Here is a 21,507-nt window from a genome sequence, read left to right as displayed (position 1 = left end):
CGTGCTCCAAACTAAGAGTGAAAGAACAACAATATGAGACCTTTGGTCAACTTTTACTTGAAAATCTTATTATTTTATGGACAGACTGGAAGATTGTTTACAAGAAAGGAATGTTTTATCAAAAAGTTAGAACAAGTAGCTGCTTTACAGATGTTCAGAGTTGTTTGTCTTATAGAATAGCACCTGTTTGCCATATTTCTCATCCTATGACTGACATCACTTTAAAAATAGTACATCCTGAAGGATTGGTCATGGCATACAAAGCCTTTCCTGTCTAGCTTCCTAGCTGAAGTCCAACCCAGGTTGTAATGGCAAAAGTTGTAACTGTCTGTCGGCTGTGAAATATGTTAGTTCTCCAGGTCCCAGCAGTCAAGTGTCCTCATCACGTAATCCCAGTAATGAGCAGACATGCTTGTCAGTCTCCACAAAGAGGCCAGGGATTGGATGAGCATGGAGAGTGAACTTCTCTCTAAGCCCTACAGAAATCCCCACTCGAATGAGGTTGGGGCATGTTGGTGGATGAAGTGGCAGACCAGGTGGCCTAATAAAGGGCTTCAGTCTCCAGACATCCCAGTCTAGCAGTCTAGCACATTTCACAGACACCAGTGAAAAATGATGATTAAAAATACAGGTTGATAAATAAGCATCTAAATAAGGATCACTTCATGATTACCTGTTCTGTTCATTCCTTCTGTTGGAAGACAAGATACTGGGCTAGATGGACCTTTGGTCTAACCAAGTATGGCTGTTCTCATGTTCTTATGTCTATGCAATAATATTAAAATATAATATTCCCCCAAAGTATTCCATTGTAAATGCACTGTAGGTAGTATGTAGGTAGCTCGTAAATCAATGTTGACACTCTGGCATTGTTCATATGACTGTATTTCTGCTTGTTTGCCAAGTGAATCATTGTGTATTTTGCCTGTCCACAGTAACTCTTTACATAAACTTTTTCCTCAGATACCTCATTTGACCTTTGTTTCTAATCCATTAATTCTTTTGATCAAAGTAAGCTACACTTTTCCCAATGAACATATGGGCATGGTTTTGGAAATGCTTACTTGAAACTGATGGGACAACTAACACGAAACAAGATTTGCAAGATCAGGCCATATTATTTTATTTATTTGTTCATTTAGTTCATTTTATATGATGTGCCTGACACAATAAGCAACATGCATTACAATTTAAATAAAAACACATTCAGTAAATTTAATCTATTGACAGTGTCATAATACCTCTCTACCCTACAGAGCTAAGACCCTCCTTTCCCAGTCGTCCTTCTCCCTGGGTAAATATAGCAGATAGGCTTTGCAACATGTCTTGATGGTAGAATGGTTCAGAAAATGGGAGTGGAGGAGAGGGAGAGGAGTACTACGGAAACTTAATTCTTGCTGTCTGTCTATCAAGGGAGATGTAGTCCTGCTGGGAAGCCTGGCCAAAGAGGAGCCTGGGGAAATGCGGCAATTGAACTACAACTCCCATGAGACACCTTGGCAGAATTTCTGAATTGAAAACTTTTCAAACGTTAAGTTTTTCAACCAAAAGTTGAAATTGTCTAGGGAAAGCAGACAAATTTTTGAAGAAAAAAAAATCAAAATTTCTGTTGAAAACAATAGTTTAGATGGAAAATTTTCAACCATCCCTACTGGAAGGTCATTATACTGAAGTCAGACCAAAAGGCCAAGAAAATTGCTGATCCAGATCTGAAAACTCCAAGCCTCTTCGTTTTGTTTTCTTGGATTTCTCTTCTGACCTTTCTGTGGTTTGAGAGGGGAGAGAGAGTCTCTCAGACACAAATGATTCAAACAGTAAAGGGGCTACCTGTTAAAACCAGCAGGTTGGGTTATACTCTTGAATAGCATGTTTCCTTGAAGATTTACACAGAGAGCACAATTTAGACTGGTTTTCTCTTACCTCTTACAGTAAAGGTTTGATACTGAGTAAATCCATGCCTCTACTGTAGGCATAATGAAACAAAAGCCTCAAGAACTAGGTGGTCAGGTTGTAAAATATGGACTGCAAAGGTCTTCCATGGGGTAAGCTTAGCTATCAGTTTGAACTGAGTTCATGAGGCCAAATTTACCCCTAGTGTATCTCCATTGACTTAGTTACATCAAGGAATAATTTTGGCTCCTGCAGTCTAACCTATGAGCATTCTTTATAGCATTGCACACTGACCCTGCTACACTTCAGCATTTCTCACTATAGTGGAGATAAAAGCCTATTTCTGGCTGAAGCTTTTGTTTACATTCTGTTATAGGTAACCCCTTAGAGGATTCAAACTGAAAGTTGAGAGAGAAAATATTTCTGGGATTTTTTTTTCCCATTTGTTCACATTGCCTTTTTGACAGTACTTTGTGCATAGTCACTTTCACTGTTTCCCCTGATAGGCCCCCATGCTAAGAGATTGCTCATGCACAAAAAGTTGTGTGTCTGTGTAAGGATTTGCAGCTGTAGGACATCTGCCAGTTTTTTTCTATTTGTGTGGGTCTTTCAGCCAGCAAAAGGGGAGAGAAAATGCATTTTAAAACAGGAAGATTGGATGTAAAAACTACCAAACTCAAGATGGGGATTTGAAGGAAAACACTGTTCCTGCAGCTCCTTTTAGCTCTCATTTGGAAATGATCACCTGTCAGATTGATAGTGCCGTTTTAACGTTTTTCCCTCTTCTTCTAACAATCTGAGTCAAGGCTTCGTTCAGTCTGTGGCGTAAATAAGTAGTTTTGTAGTTATCAGTTTGGACAGTCCACACAAAAGTCAATAATGACTCTGAGGGTTTGCCTGCACTGCAGTAAAACACCCGCGGCTGACCTGTGTCAGCTGCCTCAGGCTATAAAATTGCAGTATAGATGTTAGGGCTGGAGCCCGGGCTCTGGGACCCAGCAAGGGGGGATGGTCCTAGGACCCGGGCTCTGTCCAGAACTCCATTACGATTGTATAGCCCCACAGCCCGAGTCATCTGATACAGGCCAGACGTGGGTGTTTTACTGCAGTGTAGACATATCCTTAATGAGTCAGGTGTAAATGCTGTGAGGGAGGTAACCAAGATATTGTGTGAGGGTGGAGGTGGATATAAGGTGTTTTCAAAGTTATTTAATAACATGATCTCATGTGGTCTAATGATGCATAGTGTGATCTAAGAATAACGTGCATTTTTAAAGAAATCTAACTGTACATTTGATAGAAGCAACATACACTGCAATGGGTGCAAAAGAGCTGTTTTGTTCTGTCACATTCATCCATTATCCCACAAATGGGGTCTTTTTGTGGTTTTTAAATACACCTGTGAATCAGTGGGGCAGATCCTGTCCCTGTTGTGAATAACTGGCCCTGTACTGCTCAGCAGGGTAGGCAGGATTTAGGGAGGGCTGTGTCTGTGCTCTCCTTGGTGCAGAGCTCATTGTGCAAGGTGCACCAGAGAAGGGTGAATGCGATGCCAAAGGGTCCAGAGGGCATGCAGTCCTCTCCCCCATGGAGCTATGCAAGCTACTACAGCCCTAGGGCTGGAGTAGCAGCCAGGACAAGACTACTCTGCCTCAAGGAAAGGATTCCTTCACCCCTGGCCCAAGTACATCTTTCCATCATGCAGACTGCGTATTAAGCTGAGGGTTTGCCCTTACACCGTGTAAGATTACGTTCCAGTAACTCTGAGCTGCAGTTTGTCCTTGATTACACCGGTGAATATCTGGAGAAACTCCACTGACTTAAGTGAACTTTCTCCAGATTTACACCAGGTAACTGAAAGCAACGTCTGGCTTAAAGTGGCAACCTTAGAATTTCCTTCCTTTTAGCTCCCTAATTTCTACTGTAAGGGTCTCAATTCCGTTGCCCATATTGCACTGCCTAGGCACGGTGGGAATGAGCAGAATAACAGCACTTCAGCCTCCGCTGTTTTGCCATTGTAGATTTGTCAGTCCTTTTTATCATTATTTTGATACCTTTTTTTGTATTTTAAAGTATCTTTGTATCAGCACAGAGGACTGTGATAACAAGCTTTAAACTTTGCTGCTGTATTCAGACCTACAAAAGAACCACAACTAATTTGGCTGATCTGACTTTTGTATGAACAGACAAGTCATGAATGTTAGCAATAACAGTCTGTCTTTTGGGGGAGGGCTTGGGATCCTTTGATCATCATGTCAACTGTGAATAATCTTCACTTGTTCAAGAGCAAATCCCTAGGTAAATTGAAACAGATTTGCTTCCTGCCTGGTCTTATGGGGGAATATTAACAAATGCACATGCAGGTACTTTTACAAGTTAACTGTGTTCTGCTCTAGTTCTGCCTGTGGGTTACCCTTTGGCAATGGTGGAAGTTTTGTTCAAAGATTGAGGGTCCTTATGTTCAAAATACTCAGCTCTCAATATTGGAGCTGGAGAAGAAAGACGGCCAAAAGGTTTAGGCCATGGAGTAGGATTGGACACCTAGTTTCAAGTCCTGACTCCAGTATAGACTTCCTGTGTGATCTTGAGCAAATCACTAAGCCTCTCCGTGCCCAACCTGTAAAATGGGTATAATAGCACCTCCCTACCTTGTAATGGTGTTGTGAGGATAAATACAAAACTAAAGAGTGAGAGGTGCTCACATATATGGTAACAGGGGCCATATATGTGTGCTTCGGTGCCTAGCTGAGAGAGATGCACTAATGCAGTGGACTGTCATAACATAATAGCACACTCCATCTGAGGACCTTTGAGCACTTTCCAAACATTAATGAATAAGGCCTCCAACACCCGTGTGAGGTTGGTTACCAGTATCTCCACTTTTTTTTCAGAAAGAGACACTCAGGAGTGGAGATCATATGTAACTTGTCTGGTTGAGCACTGTGTAACAGAGCTGGAACCCAGGTCTCCTGACTCCTTGGCTCTGATCCGACTCCCCTTGAAACCACTGGAAAGAGTCAATGGGGATCCTGTGCTTTCATTACAAGCCCATCTCTATCTATAATATGTTTTAAAAGTTAGTCTCTCAGCAGATATTAGGTTGATACGGACAGTCAGTGGGTTTCATCTGTGTGATATCTTCCTTCCACACTGTTCAAAAGCCATTTGACAGATGCTCTTTCCAATGCCTTTTACCCATAGCATGTACTTATCCAGTGTTTGAGGGGCCAAACCTTGTAACCTTTCCACAGGGAAACTCCCCACTGGCTAAAGGAAGGCATGATTCTGGAACGTCCTGAGAACCTCCAACTCCCATTGAAGTAAATCACTTGATCAGCCCCTTTCAGGATTTGGGCCTTTTGACTAGAAAAACTTCCTGCGTGTTCCAAAGTACTGTACTGTAACTGACTGAGAGATTAGGGAAATAATGCAAATGTGTGATATTTGGCACTAAGAGGACCAATCAAATGAATGTATCTTAGAATGCTGCTCCAAGATCTCGCTGCTCTATTCGCTTCTCCCCTCTGCTTGAGTCTCTCCACTGGATTGCAGTCGCCTGTTTTGTTTGAGGTCTTTTGTACTAAATTCAAGCTTCCTAATCTCATTGTCAAAAGCTCTCCCTTGCTCCACCTGTTTCTGTAGCTGCCCCCTTATCTCCATCTACACCTCTTTCACCCTGTATCCTCCACCCTAATAATTTTTGCTGCCTCCTCTCACACCTGCTTACATACTGCCCTTTATGCATGGAACAGCGTCCCAATGGATACTCACTGAGCCCCCATCTCTCTTTCCTCCTTCAAATACTTAAGAAAACACATCTGTTCCAGACGCATTCCAGCGATAAGACAGACATTCTGTTCACTGAGCCTGATTCTCAAGTCTCTGCTCATCAGCACTGGCGTGAATTGGGAATAACTCCATTGAAGTCAATAGAGTTACATTCTTTAGAATTGTGCCTGGTGTCGGTCTACCTCTTATAAATAATAGTGCACAGCTTTCTCCTTCAGTGGTAGTCAATCTTTGTAAAGTTAGAGGAGTTGGCAATTCTCAAGAATCGGGATAAGTGTCCAAATATATCAAGTAATCTAACCATTCTCCTGACAGAAATTACAGATCCCATTTCTAGTATTTAATTTGGGTGTGCAACATTCTTTTTCTAACACAAAACCTTTAAAAGAACAAGAGGGAAAATTTTTAATAGAAAATTTCCCCAGTGTATAGAATACATGACAATATTGTATTGTCTCTTGCATGTTCCAGTCCCTTCACACACACACACACACACACACACACACACCAACACCACCACCAAGATTGTGCCTAGTGTATACTTCCGTTTATCCCAAACCCTATTGTCCGAATCTCCTCATTATCTGAATCCCTTCCTGTCTTATGTGATGTTTGTTTGCAAAACAATTCCAGAGTGACAAAAACGCCTTATATCATTTTGTTATGATACATCCCAGACTTACCAAAAAGTTGTTAAGATTTACAGAGAAATGAGAGATGTTGAACTGTTATGCCATACCAAATGTAATTAGTTTGTTGGTTAGTGCTGTCTTGGGCGTGCCTGTTGCTTTTGTACTTCATGCTCCGCATTTTATGATAATCTCATTAACCACATCTTGTTCCATCAAAGGTTTTACCTTGAGTTACTGCTTTAGCAACAAAAATAAATTGTTATTTGACACAGTGGGCACAAGGAAAAGGGGGCACCTATTGACAAATGGTTCTAATTAGCACAGTTCTGTTGCGTCAGTAAATCTTGGGCTAGCAGGGAGTGTTGTATCGTGAAATGACAAGCTGTGAAGATACACATACTGAGAGTGAAAATATATTATGCATCTTTTAAATGTTTTTAATTCTTAGTAATATACTTCCAGTGAAGTGTGCCATTATTGTCTGCCTTAAGTTCGTCTTAAAATTCTAATGGAGATTCATGTACAAAGCTAAAAGTTTTAGCCACAACCTACTCTTTCTGGTATAAGGTGGGTTTCAATAGGTAGATAAAGTTGAGCCAGACTTACTATAAGAAAAACATGGTAGTTTGTTTGATTAGATTTTCTATTCATAGCACAATATGTGTTTGGATTTTGTTGTTGGGTTTGTTTGGATTTTTGTAGGGACTCAGTCCACACACACAGCACATTCACTAAGACCAATAAGAGTTGTACGTACAGATCAGGGGCAGTATCTCGCCCTAAGCTAGTTCACATTGTTTCAGAAAACTAAATATAGATGATGCACAGAATGCAAATTAAAACACTGTGCCTTGAGAAGTGCATAATATAGATTTTCATTAAATCTCAGAATTGGGGTATTCCCATCCAGATGATGGTGATCAATTCAAGTTATGTTAAATGTACACTAGGGGACAATATACACGGGGTGGGATGGAAAAGAAAGGAGAAAATACACATTTTCTTTCTTTCTTCTCCTGGGGGAACAATACTTCAAATAAGCTTGTTCCATATTCTCTTCCTAGGAAATGAACTTTTTTGCCAAAGAAATTCAGCCCTGTTGACCCTGGGCATTTTAAGTGTTGGAATGGTGCCAGGAACCACCAGGGCTGACTCATGAAGAAGTCCCTTGGTATTGGAGGTCAGATTAAATGCAAGTGGGGGCCCCCTGGTCCTGACAGCCAAATTCCAGCATTGCTCTTAGGAGGGCTGGCTTGTGTTATCACCAACTGCAAACAACCCACTGCCTACAGTAACCGCCACCCACCCTCAAATTCATCCAGCCAGAGTCATTTTTCAGAGAGACGCTTTTAGAATTCAGCTCAAAGCCAGGCATGCTGAGCTGCAGCTCAAAGTGACCTACTCTTTGTTTGACCTACTCATTTCAACAGTGGAGCAGTGGGCGTTTCTCCCCAGTCCCCTCTCTTCATGATTTCACCTCTGGTTCCAGATCCTATAAAAACCAAACACCAACCTGTCATTCAAATGCTACTTTCATCTGGATTCCTCACCTCTGAGAAACAGCTGAGCCTATTATTAAGGCGTGTGATAGTGATTCTAAACATCAGGGGGAGAACATGCTTTGTCCAGAGGGAGAAGTGATAATGAACTTTTGGGGAGGAGGGGAGAGGCTCCGACTCCCAGTTTCTCACTCTCCGTGAAGCTGTGAATCATCCCAAATGCTAATCCCTACTGTGTAGTCAGCAGTTTGATGCCATTTAAATACCAAGCTGTGCAATTTACTCGAGGGCAAAGGTACATGATGAAGGAAGCAGACAGACATACCCTTTTTCTTCAAGTTTTTCGTTCATATTTCCATACATTCCACAGGTTTAACCTTATGGCTATGGAGAAAGGAACTCAACATGGCCGTTAGAAATGTGGGGCCTTCTGTTTAACCACCAAACTCCCCTACCATAGTCTTGTACTTCCAGGAGATGTGCTGCAGAATGCTATGTAGAATACGCACCTGTCAAAGGATGGGGACCGTAGGAAGGGATAACTTCCAAGGTCTGGGCCTCTCAAACAAAAATTGTTTTATTCTTTATATTTATGGGGAAATGGGTGCATCAGGGGATTATGTTCTGCAGCCAGAAGGCCTGATCCCTAGCCTGTGCAATTCATCAGAGCTCTGTTGACTTCAATCAAGCTACGTTGACATACACTAGCTGGGGATCTGCCCAGAGCCTTTATCGCTAAACCGCCACTTCCAGTCCAGTCGAGGCCCTGCAAGTGATTGCAATTTGTTGCTACCACAGAACAGTTCTCAGTGGCCTGCGAAATGAGCTGATGTCTCAGTGTGGAGGATTTGCATAAAGGTTGTAATTGATAGCCACTAGGGGGTCTCCCAAACTGGCTGGCGGTGGGCAGACGAGCCCCATAGGGCAGAGAGAGTGCTGTCCGTCCTGACAGAATGGCAGCAGGCAATGTAGAGCTCAGTCTGCAGCCAGGTTGCAGATATTTCAACAGTTACAGCGTCAAGGGCCATATTTATTTGATTGGAGCCTGTATCTTGATATCCGATGAGGATCAAATGTTACTAGATTAGTCTACTAACCCACCATATGCGGAGATGAGAGGCCTTGCAGTGAAGCAGAAAGCCTGCCCCAGCTCAGCGCCTACATATTAAGGCGAACATTTTCAAAGGTAGGTGACTAATACAGGCACCTAAATGAGTAGCCTGGAGTCCAGAGATGCTGAGCACCCATTGAATTCAGTGAGGAAATCAAGCTACCTACTTAGGACCCCGATCCTGCTGGCACCTAAGTACAGTGACAAAACTCTCAAACGAGGGGCCGAAATATGGATTTCGGTGCTAAATACTAGACCTCCCACAGCTGTGAAGATTGTGGCCTAAAGGTCTGTATTTAGGAAACATCTACCCCTCCTCGTTGAGGAAAATAGCTCACATTTTCCTCTAAAACTCCTCTAATCCAGTATATTTCAGTGGAGTTCAGCATTGCCAACCCAGAGGGCTCAAAACTCATGAGTCTGGTCCCAAAAAATTGTGAGATGGACTTAAAGACCATGAGATTTTAAAACAAAAATAAATACCAATTGAGTTCTTTTTATTTGCTTTCTGGTTTCTGAGCCTTTAGGGTGCACTCGGGTCATGTTTTCAAGATTTTTCTCCACAACCCTGAGAGCTAGAAACTTACTGGGTATTTTTTGTATGTTGGTTTAAATGGAAGCTGAGATTCCCATGTAATTTCTGTCAATCTCAGCATCTGGGACTTTAAGGAAAAAGCCCACCCAATATTGTGAGAGTTGACAACACTGGGAGTTTTTAAAAAAAAAAAAAAAAAATTCTGATTTTCTTCACAGATCCATGTTTTGTGGCATTCAGGGGCTGATCAGAATGCCAAGAGCTGTGCACGTTCCTGGCACAAGAGCACTGGCTGTGGGAAGCTCAGAAATAAAACTGAAAGCCAGTTAGTACGATAGGCCACCCGTAGTGGCAACTTCAGCCGAGGTGGTGAAGAATAAAATGAGGCTCATCACCTCGTCCCTAGAGAAGGTTCCTCTGTCAGGGTTGACACATTGTCAGGGTGATGTAGAAGAAGCTTGCGCTGCGGCTAGCCCATGCTCTGAATAAACACAGGGTTTTAATTTACAGTGCCTTCAGCACAACACCTGCCAAAAGCACTGAGCACACTTCCAAGAAGCCAACTTTTTAGTGCTGCCTTGGGCCTGCATTGCTTTCTCTAGATGCAGCATTACAAGATCGGGGCCGATGCTGCAGGTTTTATGCTGCGCTCCTCTCTAGCAATGCACAGTGAGACGCACACCAAGAAATTCTGAGGGAAGAACTGGAATGTGACTGAGACAAAATCTTGAACTGGAGAGTCTGATCGGCAACATGGCTCTAAAACAGACACCTGAACAACTCCTCCGGGAAGTCACCCAGCTTGTTCAATTCAGAAATCTAGGCCAGTGTTAATGAATCAGAGCAGTGCATTCTTTACATGGAAAAGTCATGTTTATGCCTGTTCCTACCACTGCTAAAGCATGCAGAAATCCTGCAGAAATGAGGTGTGCAAGTTTCAGCTGATTGGTTAATGGAGCATGTAAACAGAAAATTTTAACCACTTCAGTGCTGTCTATTATTGCCAGCTTCAGTGGGTGCCAGTTTGTTCAAAAACCAATGTGTATTGTATTTACTTTTACTAGACTATTAACTATTTTTGTAGAACTGGTCAAAAATGGAATTTCTGATCTTTTGTTTCTGGGTTTTGTCCCAAATTGGGCCAAACAATCAAAATATCCAAACTTTTCACAGAAGGAAAAATACAGAAAAATTTCAGTTATAGAGGTCGAACCATTTTGTTTGTTTCAACATTTTCAATCAAAACAAACATTTCCACGTTCCCTAATTGAAATGTTTAATTTCAGTTTGCCAACCTGAAATGAAAACAGTTTATTTCAGGTCAGGTTGATGTTAATCTCTGCGTCCACCCAAGCCTCTGCAGTGTTCCATGGGAATTGTAGTTTTAAGTCCATCCAAAATGAAACATTTCATTTAGGTTTTCTCTGTGGAAATTTTACCAAAATTAGTGTATTTTTGCCTCTTCAGAAAATTTTGATTTTGACTAAACTTGTTTTTTTCAACCGGAAACTATTCGATTAGAAATTTTTTGACCAGCCCTCGTATTTTTCATGCCTGGAATAGATGGGTTGCCTAACAGGAGTCGATTTCTAGCTAAAGGCTGAACAAAAATTCTGCTGAAAACCTTGAAAACAACATGGTCATTCAGGCAAGAGGTTTCCTTTCTACAAATGCTCGGGGCAGGTTTCCAACTTCCTGTATTCTGCCTGGAATCAACGGTATTTGTTAAAAGATGGATAAATACCATCTCTTCTTTTCTTCAGCAGCCTGATTTCCCCATTGGCCATGATATTGTGCTCACAATGAATGATAACCCTGGTGTACAGGACAGCATTTTACAGAATTGTCATGTCAGAAGGCCTCTAGAATTACATTGCTAAAGAAGCTGGAATATTGTGCAAATGAACATGTTTTTGGGTAGCTGATACCCAGTGGCCTTTCCTTTTTCTGGAAACTAATGATTGCATCTGTGATTTAGCAGCAGTAACTTTTGTACCATTTTTATTTTTAGTGACGATAACACAAGAAAAGATTTAAAGGCACTGCCTGCCTTCCCTACCAAGACCTTGCAGGAACACCCCTCACTCACTTACTGGTAAGCTCCTTGCTAGTATAGAAATGTGAATGTTAGTAGCAATTAGTAGCCGTTACCAGGTCAGTTTTGTACACTGTTTGTAAAGTGTGTAGCATGTGTTATAAATGGGTTTGATCCCAAGCCCTGTATCTAAACACTTCTAAACTTTAGAGGTTCTGAATCCAAACCCAGATCTGGATATAAATGTGTTCGTTAGCCCTTACGTTTGTAGGGTCAAACAAAATCTCTGGATCTGAACATCACCACATTTGAGAGAGACTTGAAATCCAAACTGCAGTCCAGCTCTGAATTTTGCAAATGGCACCCATTGTTTAGAGCAGGCTTAATCAAAACAATTCTCCAGGCCAGGGGGTGTCTGAAATGCAGAGCCAGTTACAGTTTTGTGCCTTGAGTCCATCTTTAGCATGTGTCCTTAGGTAAGAAATACAGCTCAGCATTTGTGTTGTGAAGAAACAGTATTAAACAATAAGATACTTTTATGTTGTAATAGATCCCCTTTATGCAGGTACAGTATCCTGCTTTATTTCATTTCTAGGCTCTAATTACACTTTTCTCATTTTACCACTAATACTTTTTAGAAGGATTCATTATTTTCCCTATTAAGTGCTATGCAACTAAATCACTTGGCCTGGTTTTCATTTGTCTTCAAGAGTGATAGAGGGCCGAATGCGTATTTTGTTTCTAATTCCAGCCGAACAAAATGTAGACACACATGATGGAGTGACGATGGTATAGGTCGTCTGTAGGTTCATTTGTTATATGGCTGAGAATAAAAATAACCTGTACGAATATGTAGGAATTAACACATCCATTATAACTGTTCTCTGTCTTACATAAGCAGCACTAGCCACTGTCTGAAGTTCTGGGTTTTTAGGTCCTAGATATGAATTTATCTAATTAGTACCATTATTCTACAGCAGCATCTGTAACAAAGCTGGTTGATCTGAAATGAGTAGCTAATTAGACTCTGGAACATTGGATGATGTAGTAAGGATTAGACAGAAGGTTCCATTCTGCATAATGAAGGATGGAACTGGAGTCATTACAAAACTGAAACTATTGGGAAATGTTCAATGAAGCGCCTTTGGTACATGCTGAGCCTGGGTTTGAATATCATCAAAAGTTACTGCATGTAAAAAAAAAAATCACTGAGCCGCTAAATTGATTTTGTGCTTGTTTTGCAGTGAGGACAGAGTAATTGAACATTATATAAAAATTAAAGGTCTGACCAGAGGACAAGCTATTGTTCAGTGAGTGTATCGTTTATTTCATTGGGGGGTATTTTTGAAATACTTTCTGTTGATATGTGGGAATGATGTTGTGCTGATGATCATTCACTGTGGACTTTTACCATTCATATCTGTAGCAACGACATTTTTGATTGATACTATTTAATACAGACAGCAAATTTACATTAACCCATGTCTTAAATTTTGCATTTCACAAGTCCCCAGTTAAGGTTTTACCTCCTTTAAATATCTTCAATATGCAAAAAATGATTATGGCCTCATTTTAATACCAGTACCAGAGGGATTGCCTCCAAGCTTTGTTTGCTAACAGTTAATTTTTACCCCAAAATCTGAAGGAGGATGTTGCCTTAAGTTGTGTAAGGATAACAAATATATTTATTGTTTTAAGGTGGTTTGAATTTGGTTTTCAAAAGGTGAGGGACTTAGGGGCTATTCCAAAGCCAATTGAAGTCAATGGACAGATTCCCATTGCTGAGCTTTATATCAGACCTAGAACCACTGAGTGGAGGCAAATATAGTATAAGGTGTAATATGTCCAGATGTTTGAGAAGAGCTAAATAGTTATATAAAGCAGACAGCGTGCAAGTTTCCCCACACTGCACCTCTCTCCTAACCAGTAAAAGTCCTGCTGTTAAGTCCTAGGACTCTTTCAAGTAGGAATGTAGAATAAATGATCTTTTCAGAGGTTCACTAATCCATTGAATCACCAACGTATTGAATCACGTAGACCCTTAATGGCATAAATGTATTAATATTACTACTTAAAACCACTTATTTTTTGATGTTACCATAACTCTCCTTCCCATTTTCCCAAGTCACCAGAATTAAATAAGCCTAGGCAGCTCTTTTCCTGCAACATTCTGTCTTGGATGGTTTAGACACAACAAATCCTGCATCTTGGCAGGGGATTAGACTTGCGGTCCCTTCTAAACCCTATGGTTCTATGATTCTGACATTTCAGAAAAGACCTTTCAACATGTAGTTTTAGTCTCAGCTTCCTCAACTCTTGATAAGAGGAATTACAGGGAACAGTTACTTTATTTTCCAAAAATTTGTTGCATGTGCACAGAAGTTTTGCCATCGACTTTAACTGGGCCAGAATTTCACCTCTGTTCCCAATGGAGGGTGCTGAGCCCGTCTCTTAATATGCAAAAGATAAATGATTTTATCTGAATGCATATGTAAAAGAGGATATGTTAAGAGGCATTATTCTCTCCAGAGCAACTCATCAAATACACTGTAAATCTGTCTACAGGTACATGAAAGTGGTAGAAGCTCTGCCTACATATGGAGTCCATTACTATGGAGTAAAGGTTAGTGATTGTTTATAGATAACATGATTCCATTCTTGAGGCAACAGTTTCACTGTACAGCATCTGCCTGTCAATATTAAAAACTGGACTTCTCTAAGAACACTGAAAAAGTATGAATCAGAACTGTTTTGTTATTGGTGGACTGCAAATCATTTACAGAGAAAGCAGAAGGGAATTGTTGTTTTAACACCCCCCTCCCGTAATCCTACCATCCTAATTAAACTGGATATCACTTCCAGCTTTTAAGCAGTTACATTTCTCCAGAGGCGCAGTGAGAACACGGTGGCATGGGCTTAAGCATTGGCTGTACAATCGAATACATACCAAGGAGGTCAGGCAGGCCTGTGCAGCCCACGCCGCCTCGCCCTCAGAGCTATTTTAGCCTAAAGTTAGCACAGGTACCTCTACATGAGCTGCAGAACATACCCCTAGCTGCAATGTAAACGCACCCTCTGTAATTAGTGAAATTCTGCTGCCATTACCATGCTCAGCAGTCTCTTCCTTCTCAGCCCCATTTGAAGCATTTTGTTAAAATTGAACGAAATGATGCTGACAAAATTTCAATAGAACTGAAAAGATTTTTGAGGTGGGGAAGGGAATAGTTTAATAACGAGTCAATACATTGGAAACAAATTCTGGATAAATGGGCAAAGCATGAGCCAAAAAAAAAAAAAAATTCTTTATCGCATATAAGGGTGTCTATCCAGCAGGGATCACAGTCACTTACTATGGTGTATTGAGTGAGGAGTACTGGACATAGTCTTCTGTTCCCTCTCTGCATTTATTTGTGTATTGTGCAATGCATCTGTACTGCGTACACGGCCTTTGGCCACTCCCTCTGCTGCCGTCCTTCCCTCCCCGCGGTCCCACCTGCCGTGATCTCCACCCACGTGTTGCAGCATCTGCTGCTTTTTGCCCACTTGCGCAGCCAACAGACCAGCTTCCCTTCGTCCTTCGCTCCGTCTGAGATGGCAATGGCAGAGCCCTTTCATCACAGTCTCACGGCTTGAGTGCAGGTTTGTTTGCAAAGTCCCCCTGTGTTCCTAACCTGCTGATTCTGGTCACAGAATGAAATCGGTAAATACGATGTAACCTTTGAAGTTTTTAACTCCTTATTAGATCTTGGTTCTTGTGTTCTTCCATTTTACAGGATAAACAAGGAATCCCGTGGTGGCTTGGCATCAGTTATAAAGGAATAGGACAGTACGACTTACAAGACAAAGTCAAGCCTAGAAAAGTAAGGGTATTTTGCCATGTCAAAATACATCTTCTTTTTTTTCTTTTTTAAGCCATGGCTAGTTAGAATCCTAAGGAAAATGAAAGCTTTAGAGTCCATGAATTCTGGAAAACTGGAGAGGAAGAGACATGCTTCCTCTCCAGCAGATAGACAGTGCAAACTCTTAATGTGCAATACAAAAGTTTAGTTCAAACGTGCTTCTAATGAGTTTGATAGTCTCAGTGCATTCGCTACTGGACTTTTAAGAACCTCACTAGGTCATCCCGCAGTATGAAGCAATCTGGTGTAGCTGGGGGTCTCTGCTTTACATGAGTTCAGAGTTATTGGTCCTGGCTTTAGTCTTTCCTTAAGCAGAATCTCCATTTACTTCAGTGGGTGGGGTGGGTGTGGGGGTGTGTGTGAGAGAGAGAGAGAGATGATAAGTGGATCAGGCCATAAGATTAGTCCAGTATCTCACATGGGTGAGATACTGGTTGAATCCTTGGTGCAGCTGCAGGCCAATCAATCTGCTGATTCCCAGGAGGTGTGTAACCATAGGCGGTGGGTTGAGAACATGTGCTTGAATATCCAATGCTGCTCTTTCCTCCTCATCCCCGTCTGTGTATTTGAGTAATTCCTGCCAATAATCACAGTTACTGAAGCAAAGCACAGGGCCCCGTATTCCCTCGCTGGCTCCCTACAAGTCATCTATTAGCGAACCCTAACAGGCCCCTCTGCTGGCAAGCTGTCATACCACCCAAGCACGTGATGTGCACGGAAACTATTCCAGCTCAACAACTGATTAAGTCCCATTCAGAGCTTGGAATGAGCCCTGGAGGTCTTTGGAGAACTGGTTTCCTAGAATGGTTGGGGGAGGTTTCGACACCTGTGCGAGTTGTCCTGTGGGGGGGAATACACCTGGTTTCTCTCTTGTAGCCATGTTTCCTCTGTCCCCGTGCAGAACTAGTTTTCTGATGTGCTTCTTACCCCCAGGATTTGGGCAGTAGCTCACGGGAGCGTGCATGCTGCCAGCAGTCACTTCAGATCAGTTTAGACCATTGTGCTCTTGTCCAGGGGATGGAAAGCTACACAGGAGGAGTGAGCATGGGGAACAGAATTGGCTGGCACATGTTCTGAACGAGCTTCTAGAAACATGGCTATAGGAAAATGTGAGATCCACTAGTAGCAATTTAAAGAGACACACTTTGTCACTGTCCTTCTCTCCTTTTTGACAGTCAGCTACTGATGGGTTCTTTTTCTTGAGCTAACTTGTCACCAAGATCGATCTCTTAAATTTCTCTCTTGTTCTGTCCGGTGAAAGGCTTTTATTTAATCCCAGGACTTTCTGCTGTTCACATACCACAATGACAGAGTAGGTTTGATTTGGGTGTAAGGTTATAAAATAGCCACGACTGGTAAAATATCAAATCAACACAGATTCACAAGGATGGCCGTGCCTGATGTATTTCCAAGCATTGACTGAGTACAGACAGTACATTAGTAAATGGGTTGGTAAGAGGAGGTTAGGAGTCTCATCCTCTGGGCATGCCTTGGCATTGCTGCAAACACTTGCCACACCGGGGTAGATGGGGCCAGCCGTGTCCAGCACCCAGGGCAAGAAAGCGTGCATGCAGCTGAATCAGTACTCGGTTTCATTCCTGTTGTACCTACGGGATTACCGTTCTAGGTACCATCTGGGCAGATTGGGAAACTCCATGTTACTTAAGGTTGCCAGAGCCCAAATGCCGACTGTCACATCCTGCCATTATTACGTCTGTGTCACTCCCTCTAAAGTCAATGGGAGTTTTGTGTACAAATCAGTGCCAGGCTTTATAATGGAAATGTTTGCAGACCATTCACAGCAGTGCCACTTGGGTGCCTTGCAGTAATTTTAACTACCCAGTTTAGAGTACAGAACAAAGAGGGAGGAGGAGCATCACGGTCAGCGGAAAGTCTGATGCCAATAGGCTGTTTGAAACAGTGACTCAGTTTAACACAAGAGCTCATGGACCAACATTGAGGAAGAAATTAATGTGCCAACAGGTTCTTTACACAAAGGGTGGTTCCGTGTTTGGAATCTGAAACAAACTGCTCAGGTTAGCAGAGAGTCGTAATTCAGGAGCTCAGTTTCAAGAGAGAAAGGGATACATACGGAAATAGGGGTGAATGGATACTGACTAGATTTGGGGGTTAAGATATATTGCAGAACTGTTCCTCTTTGCACAGAAGAGGTGCAGGGCATTTGCTCAGGTTGAATTACATTCACACTCCAAGTCAGCCTCTGCCATTTGCTTTTGGCTAGAAATAGTCAGTGTCAATTCATTTTTATTAAGTTTTCAGATCCTTGAATATATGAGAAGATCTATCCAGAGGGAGAGGAGGCTGTGTGGCTTCTCTAAATGTCTGTCTAAATCTGTGGCTACTCCACACCACAACCAGCAAATATGATCTTCTTTGCAGGCAGTGGGGGAGAGGGATGAGCCATGAAGCATGTAGACTCTGCCTTTCTGCACTGAAGTGCCGATAGCATTGGATTTTCAGGAAATGTCTTGCTTTGCCCTTTTGGATGGAGCCAGGCTGGCAACAGCCCAGAGGGCAGGCCCTGCACAAGAATTACCTGCTGTTTGTCTCTTGGATCAAAGTCCTCTGCTACATATCCTTAACCAATTGGGAAGGAGTTAAGGGAATCCCAGTTGTGATCTACCCACCAAGATAGATACCTTAAAAAGTGAATGTGTGTTTGATTAGCAGAGTAAGAGAGAGATGCTGTGTTAAAAGGTAACCAACAGCAAGCTGGTTTTCCTGTTTTTAAATGTATGTGGGCTTGTCTACACTTATCAGGGGATCCACTAGCGGCAATCGATGCATTGGCAGTCGATTTAGTCGGTGTAGTGAAGACCCGCTATATCGACTGCAGATCGCTCTCCCATTGACTCCTGTACTCCACTGAATCGAGAAGAGCAAGGGGAGTCGACGGGAGAAACTCCCGTCGACATTGCATAGTGTGGACCCCGCGGTAAGTAGATCTAAGGTACGTCAGTTTGAGTTATGCTATTCACGTAACTCAAATTGCGTAGCTTAGATCGAATTTCCCCTATAGTGTAGACAAGGCCTATGATTGCTTGGTGTACAAACATCCATAGATACTAGCTGGGGCTGGAAAGCTTCTGAGGTTTCAGGTATGGCACTTTTCCCAGGAGTCTACATTGTTATCCCCAGCATGCTAGCTAAGTTCCAACACAGTAATTGCATTCTGCCTACTCCGGCACTCCACATTCTGTAAAGGCTGCTGCTAGAGAGGGCTGCTTTTTTTCATTTAATATTGTTTTCCATTGATAACATGCACTCATCAGAAACTCTCCAAGTCTATATTCAATTAAAAAGCACATTAACTAGACCAGGGGTTCTCAAACTTCACTGCACTGTGACCCCCTTCTGACAACAAAAATTACTACATGATCCCAGAAGGGGGGACCAAAGCCTGAGCCTACCTGCGTCCTGCTGCCCTGGGGTGTGTGGGGAGGTTGGCAAAGCCTGAGCCCCACCACCTCGGGCCGGAGGACCAAAGCCAGAGCCCAAGTGCTTCAATCCCAGGTAGGGGGCCTGTAACCTGAGTCCCTGACACCCATGGCTGAAGCCCTTGGGCTTCAGCTTCGGCCCTTGTTGGTGGAGCTCAGGCTTCAGGTTCAGCCCTGGGCCCTGGCAAGTCTAAGCCAGGCCTGGGCTGAATTTTAATGGGGTCGCATTTTAATGGGGTCGCAACTCACTTTGGGGTCCCAAACCACAGTTTGAGAACCACTGAACTAGACCCGCTCAGATTTGACACAATGCCAACGAAAGGACAACGAAAAACCCTCCTCCTTAAAACATAGGAATCTCAGGCCACCCAAATAGCTCTAGGCAGAAAAGGCCATGTGTAAATACATGAGCCCTACAGCATACTGAAGGTCAGTAGACTGGATCAGCAAGGCGAGAGAAATCCAGAGTTAAGAGCCCCTTACTGAAAGCACCTTCTGAAACAAAGATGGATGAAATAATCTCTACATATGTAATCTGCAGTCTGGCCAACGCTTACGCCTGTAATGTTACCCACGTGAGCAGTCCCATAAAGGGGGCTACTCATTTGCACGAGTGTTGGCATGGCCAGCACCACAGTGTGTCATCAAGGGCACAGTCTTCATGTGAGCAGTCCTGTTAAAGTTAATGGGACTGTTCATGAAGAAACTCCTCATCTGAGGAAGGCTTTCCAGCCCCACCAACTATCCGGGGCTGTTTCTTCACCCCCCGCCCCCTCCCCGACACACGTCAGTTACTACCGATATATTGATTATGCTTGGAAGTAGTTGGAAGCTAAAATGGTCGCTTCTCTTAATAGCCCGTCCTGCCCCGCTGAAGTTAGTGACAGTTTTTGTCACTGGCTGCAGGGGGAGCTGAGGGAATCACTCTGTTCCAGTGCTGCAATAAGCTGAAAATGGACAAGTGGGGTTTGGGGTTGGTGGTTTTTTGGGTTTTTTTTGGTTGGTTAGTTGGTTTTTTTTTTTTTTTTTAAGAGTATCATTCTTGCTGTCATCTCCGAAGACCAAGGCAATTTTCATGAATGAAAGGAAATGGACTCCATATTGGCTACACACTATAGTGTCCGTATGGCTCAGGTGATAAGTGCACTGGGACATAAGATCATTAGGACATACGATGCATGGCTTCAGAACCCACATCCAAGTTTAAACTCATGCCCAGGATTAATGCTGTTGTCCTATTATGGTGCCAGCCTCTCTTCAGTTCATATGGTAAAGTAAGGTGCCTTCTGCTCATCTTTGTTGATTGTTCAGATGTTATTTAAAGATTCCATTCCACAGTCCTTTTTGAATAGATTAGGAAATAACACTGGTATCCTGGCCAGCGTTCCTTTTCTAAATAAAACAGGTTTTAATGTCCAAAGCCCTGTGTGTCCATTTAGTATACAGGATGAATCTTCATTTGCCTACAACAGCATCCAGCTTATTAATATGTAAAGTAGTTTGGGCTGCCTTTGTGTCTGAAAATGAAAATAGATTGCATTATATGCTGTAATAAACCCCTGTATGGTGATCTAATGAGAGAAGGAAATTTGAAAAGATAATAGCAACATTAGTCAAAAAGTAAGTAAGTTCAGCTAAGTTTTCTCCTGCTCTGTCCTATTCCTGTATTCAAGTTACAGTACTTAATGTAGTCCTAATGCCTAAATAGAAAAAATAGATCTTATTATGGAGTTGTATTAAAGCTACAGATATTTCAATGTCAATTTCCTTCACTACACAGTAGGCTTCAGGAGTGTTGTTAAAGCATAATAGCTTTGAAAATGGATAATGCTTATCATAGGTATTTACAAAATGAAGAAAAAGTTATCTAAATCTTGATGCTGCACGTTTTCTCTTATAAAACTATTTCTTAATATAAATTTTCTGTTCTGCATTGTTCAGCTGTTCAGAATACAATAGTATTGGCACTGAATTCTCAGCAGGATATTCTAATTATGCAAAGATCCCATTTGCTTTGTGTGTTTCTCACCTAGGGGAAGCCTTTGATTTAGAATCCAGATACTGACTGAAAGTAAACACAGCGCTTGTAATAAGAGTATTCTATGAAAAGTAGTGACTTCCAGGTGCAGACTGTTGTTAGAGCGTCAGCCCTCTAAAGACACACTTTTTATGTTGGTTTGCTTGGTTGTTGCAAAATTTCTGTGGATTTTACCAGGAAGGTAAAACAAGGGAGAACATGGTTTGATTTTTTGAGACATTAGAAAAAATACTTCATCGGTAGAAAAAGTTCTGTAAATCTCTCCTTCTGACTAAGGATTTAATATACAGAAACTCACTCTCCCTGAGTTACCAGCACAATATTAGTTACAAAACCCAATGTCCAATTATAGGATCCCATCTGGTGAATAAGGTTGGAGCAGGATATTAGTTCTCATGTGCACACACAAACTACTTGGAATATGTTTTCTGATTTTCTTTTGAAAGGAGAAAACACTTCATGTACCAGCAGATGCTTAAAACAAAAAGGATGTAATCGACACATTCCATGCACCAATGACCTGCGCAAATGATCACTTACAGTGTATTAAAAACCAAAGAGCCTAAGGATTCCAGCCTCCATAACTGTGAGGATAATATGGTTCTGGCCAAATGCCTTGTT

General features: G+C 42.0%; 1 protein-coding gene across 4 annotated transcripts in view; it reads left to right on the top strand.

Moving 5' to 3' along the window:
* FRMD4B (FERM domain containing 4B) overlaps positions 1-21,507 on the top strand; it is a 196,601-nt gene that overhangs the window by 144,933 nt on the left and 30,161 nt on the right. For all 4 annotated transcript variants that reach the window (XM_084633676.1, XM_084633678.1, XM_084633677.1 and 1 more), the window contains 4 exons: positions 11,468-11,551; positions 12,736-12,801; positions 14,057-14,114; positions 15,265-15,351. In XM_084633676.1, coding sequence (XP_084489802.1) covers positions 11,468-11,551; positions 12,736-12,801; positions 14,057-14,114; positions 15,265-15,351 — 295 coding nt within the window. The remainder of the gene's footprint in view (positions 1-11,467; positions 11,552-12,735; positions 12,802-14,056; positions 14,115-15,264; positions 15,352-21,507) is intronic.

The sequence above is a fragment of the Lepidochelys olivacea genome, assembly GCF_965140295.1.
Source record: "Lepidochelys olivacea isolate rLepOli2 genome assembly, chromosome: 7".
Classification (NCBI taxonomy): domain Eukaryota; kingdom Metazoa; phylum Chordata; order Testudines; family Cheloniidae; genus Lepidochelys; species Lepidochelys olivacea.
The sequence above is the reverse complement of the archived record's forward strand: the minus strand, read 5'-3'. Positions and strand labels throughout refer to the sequence as shown.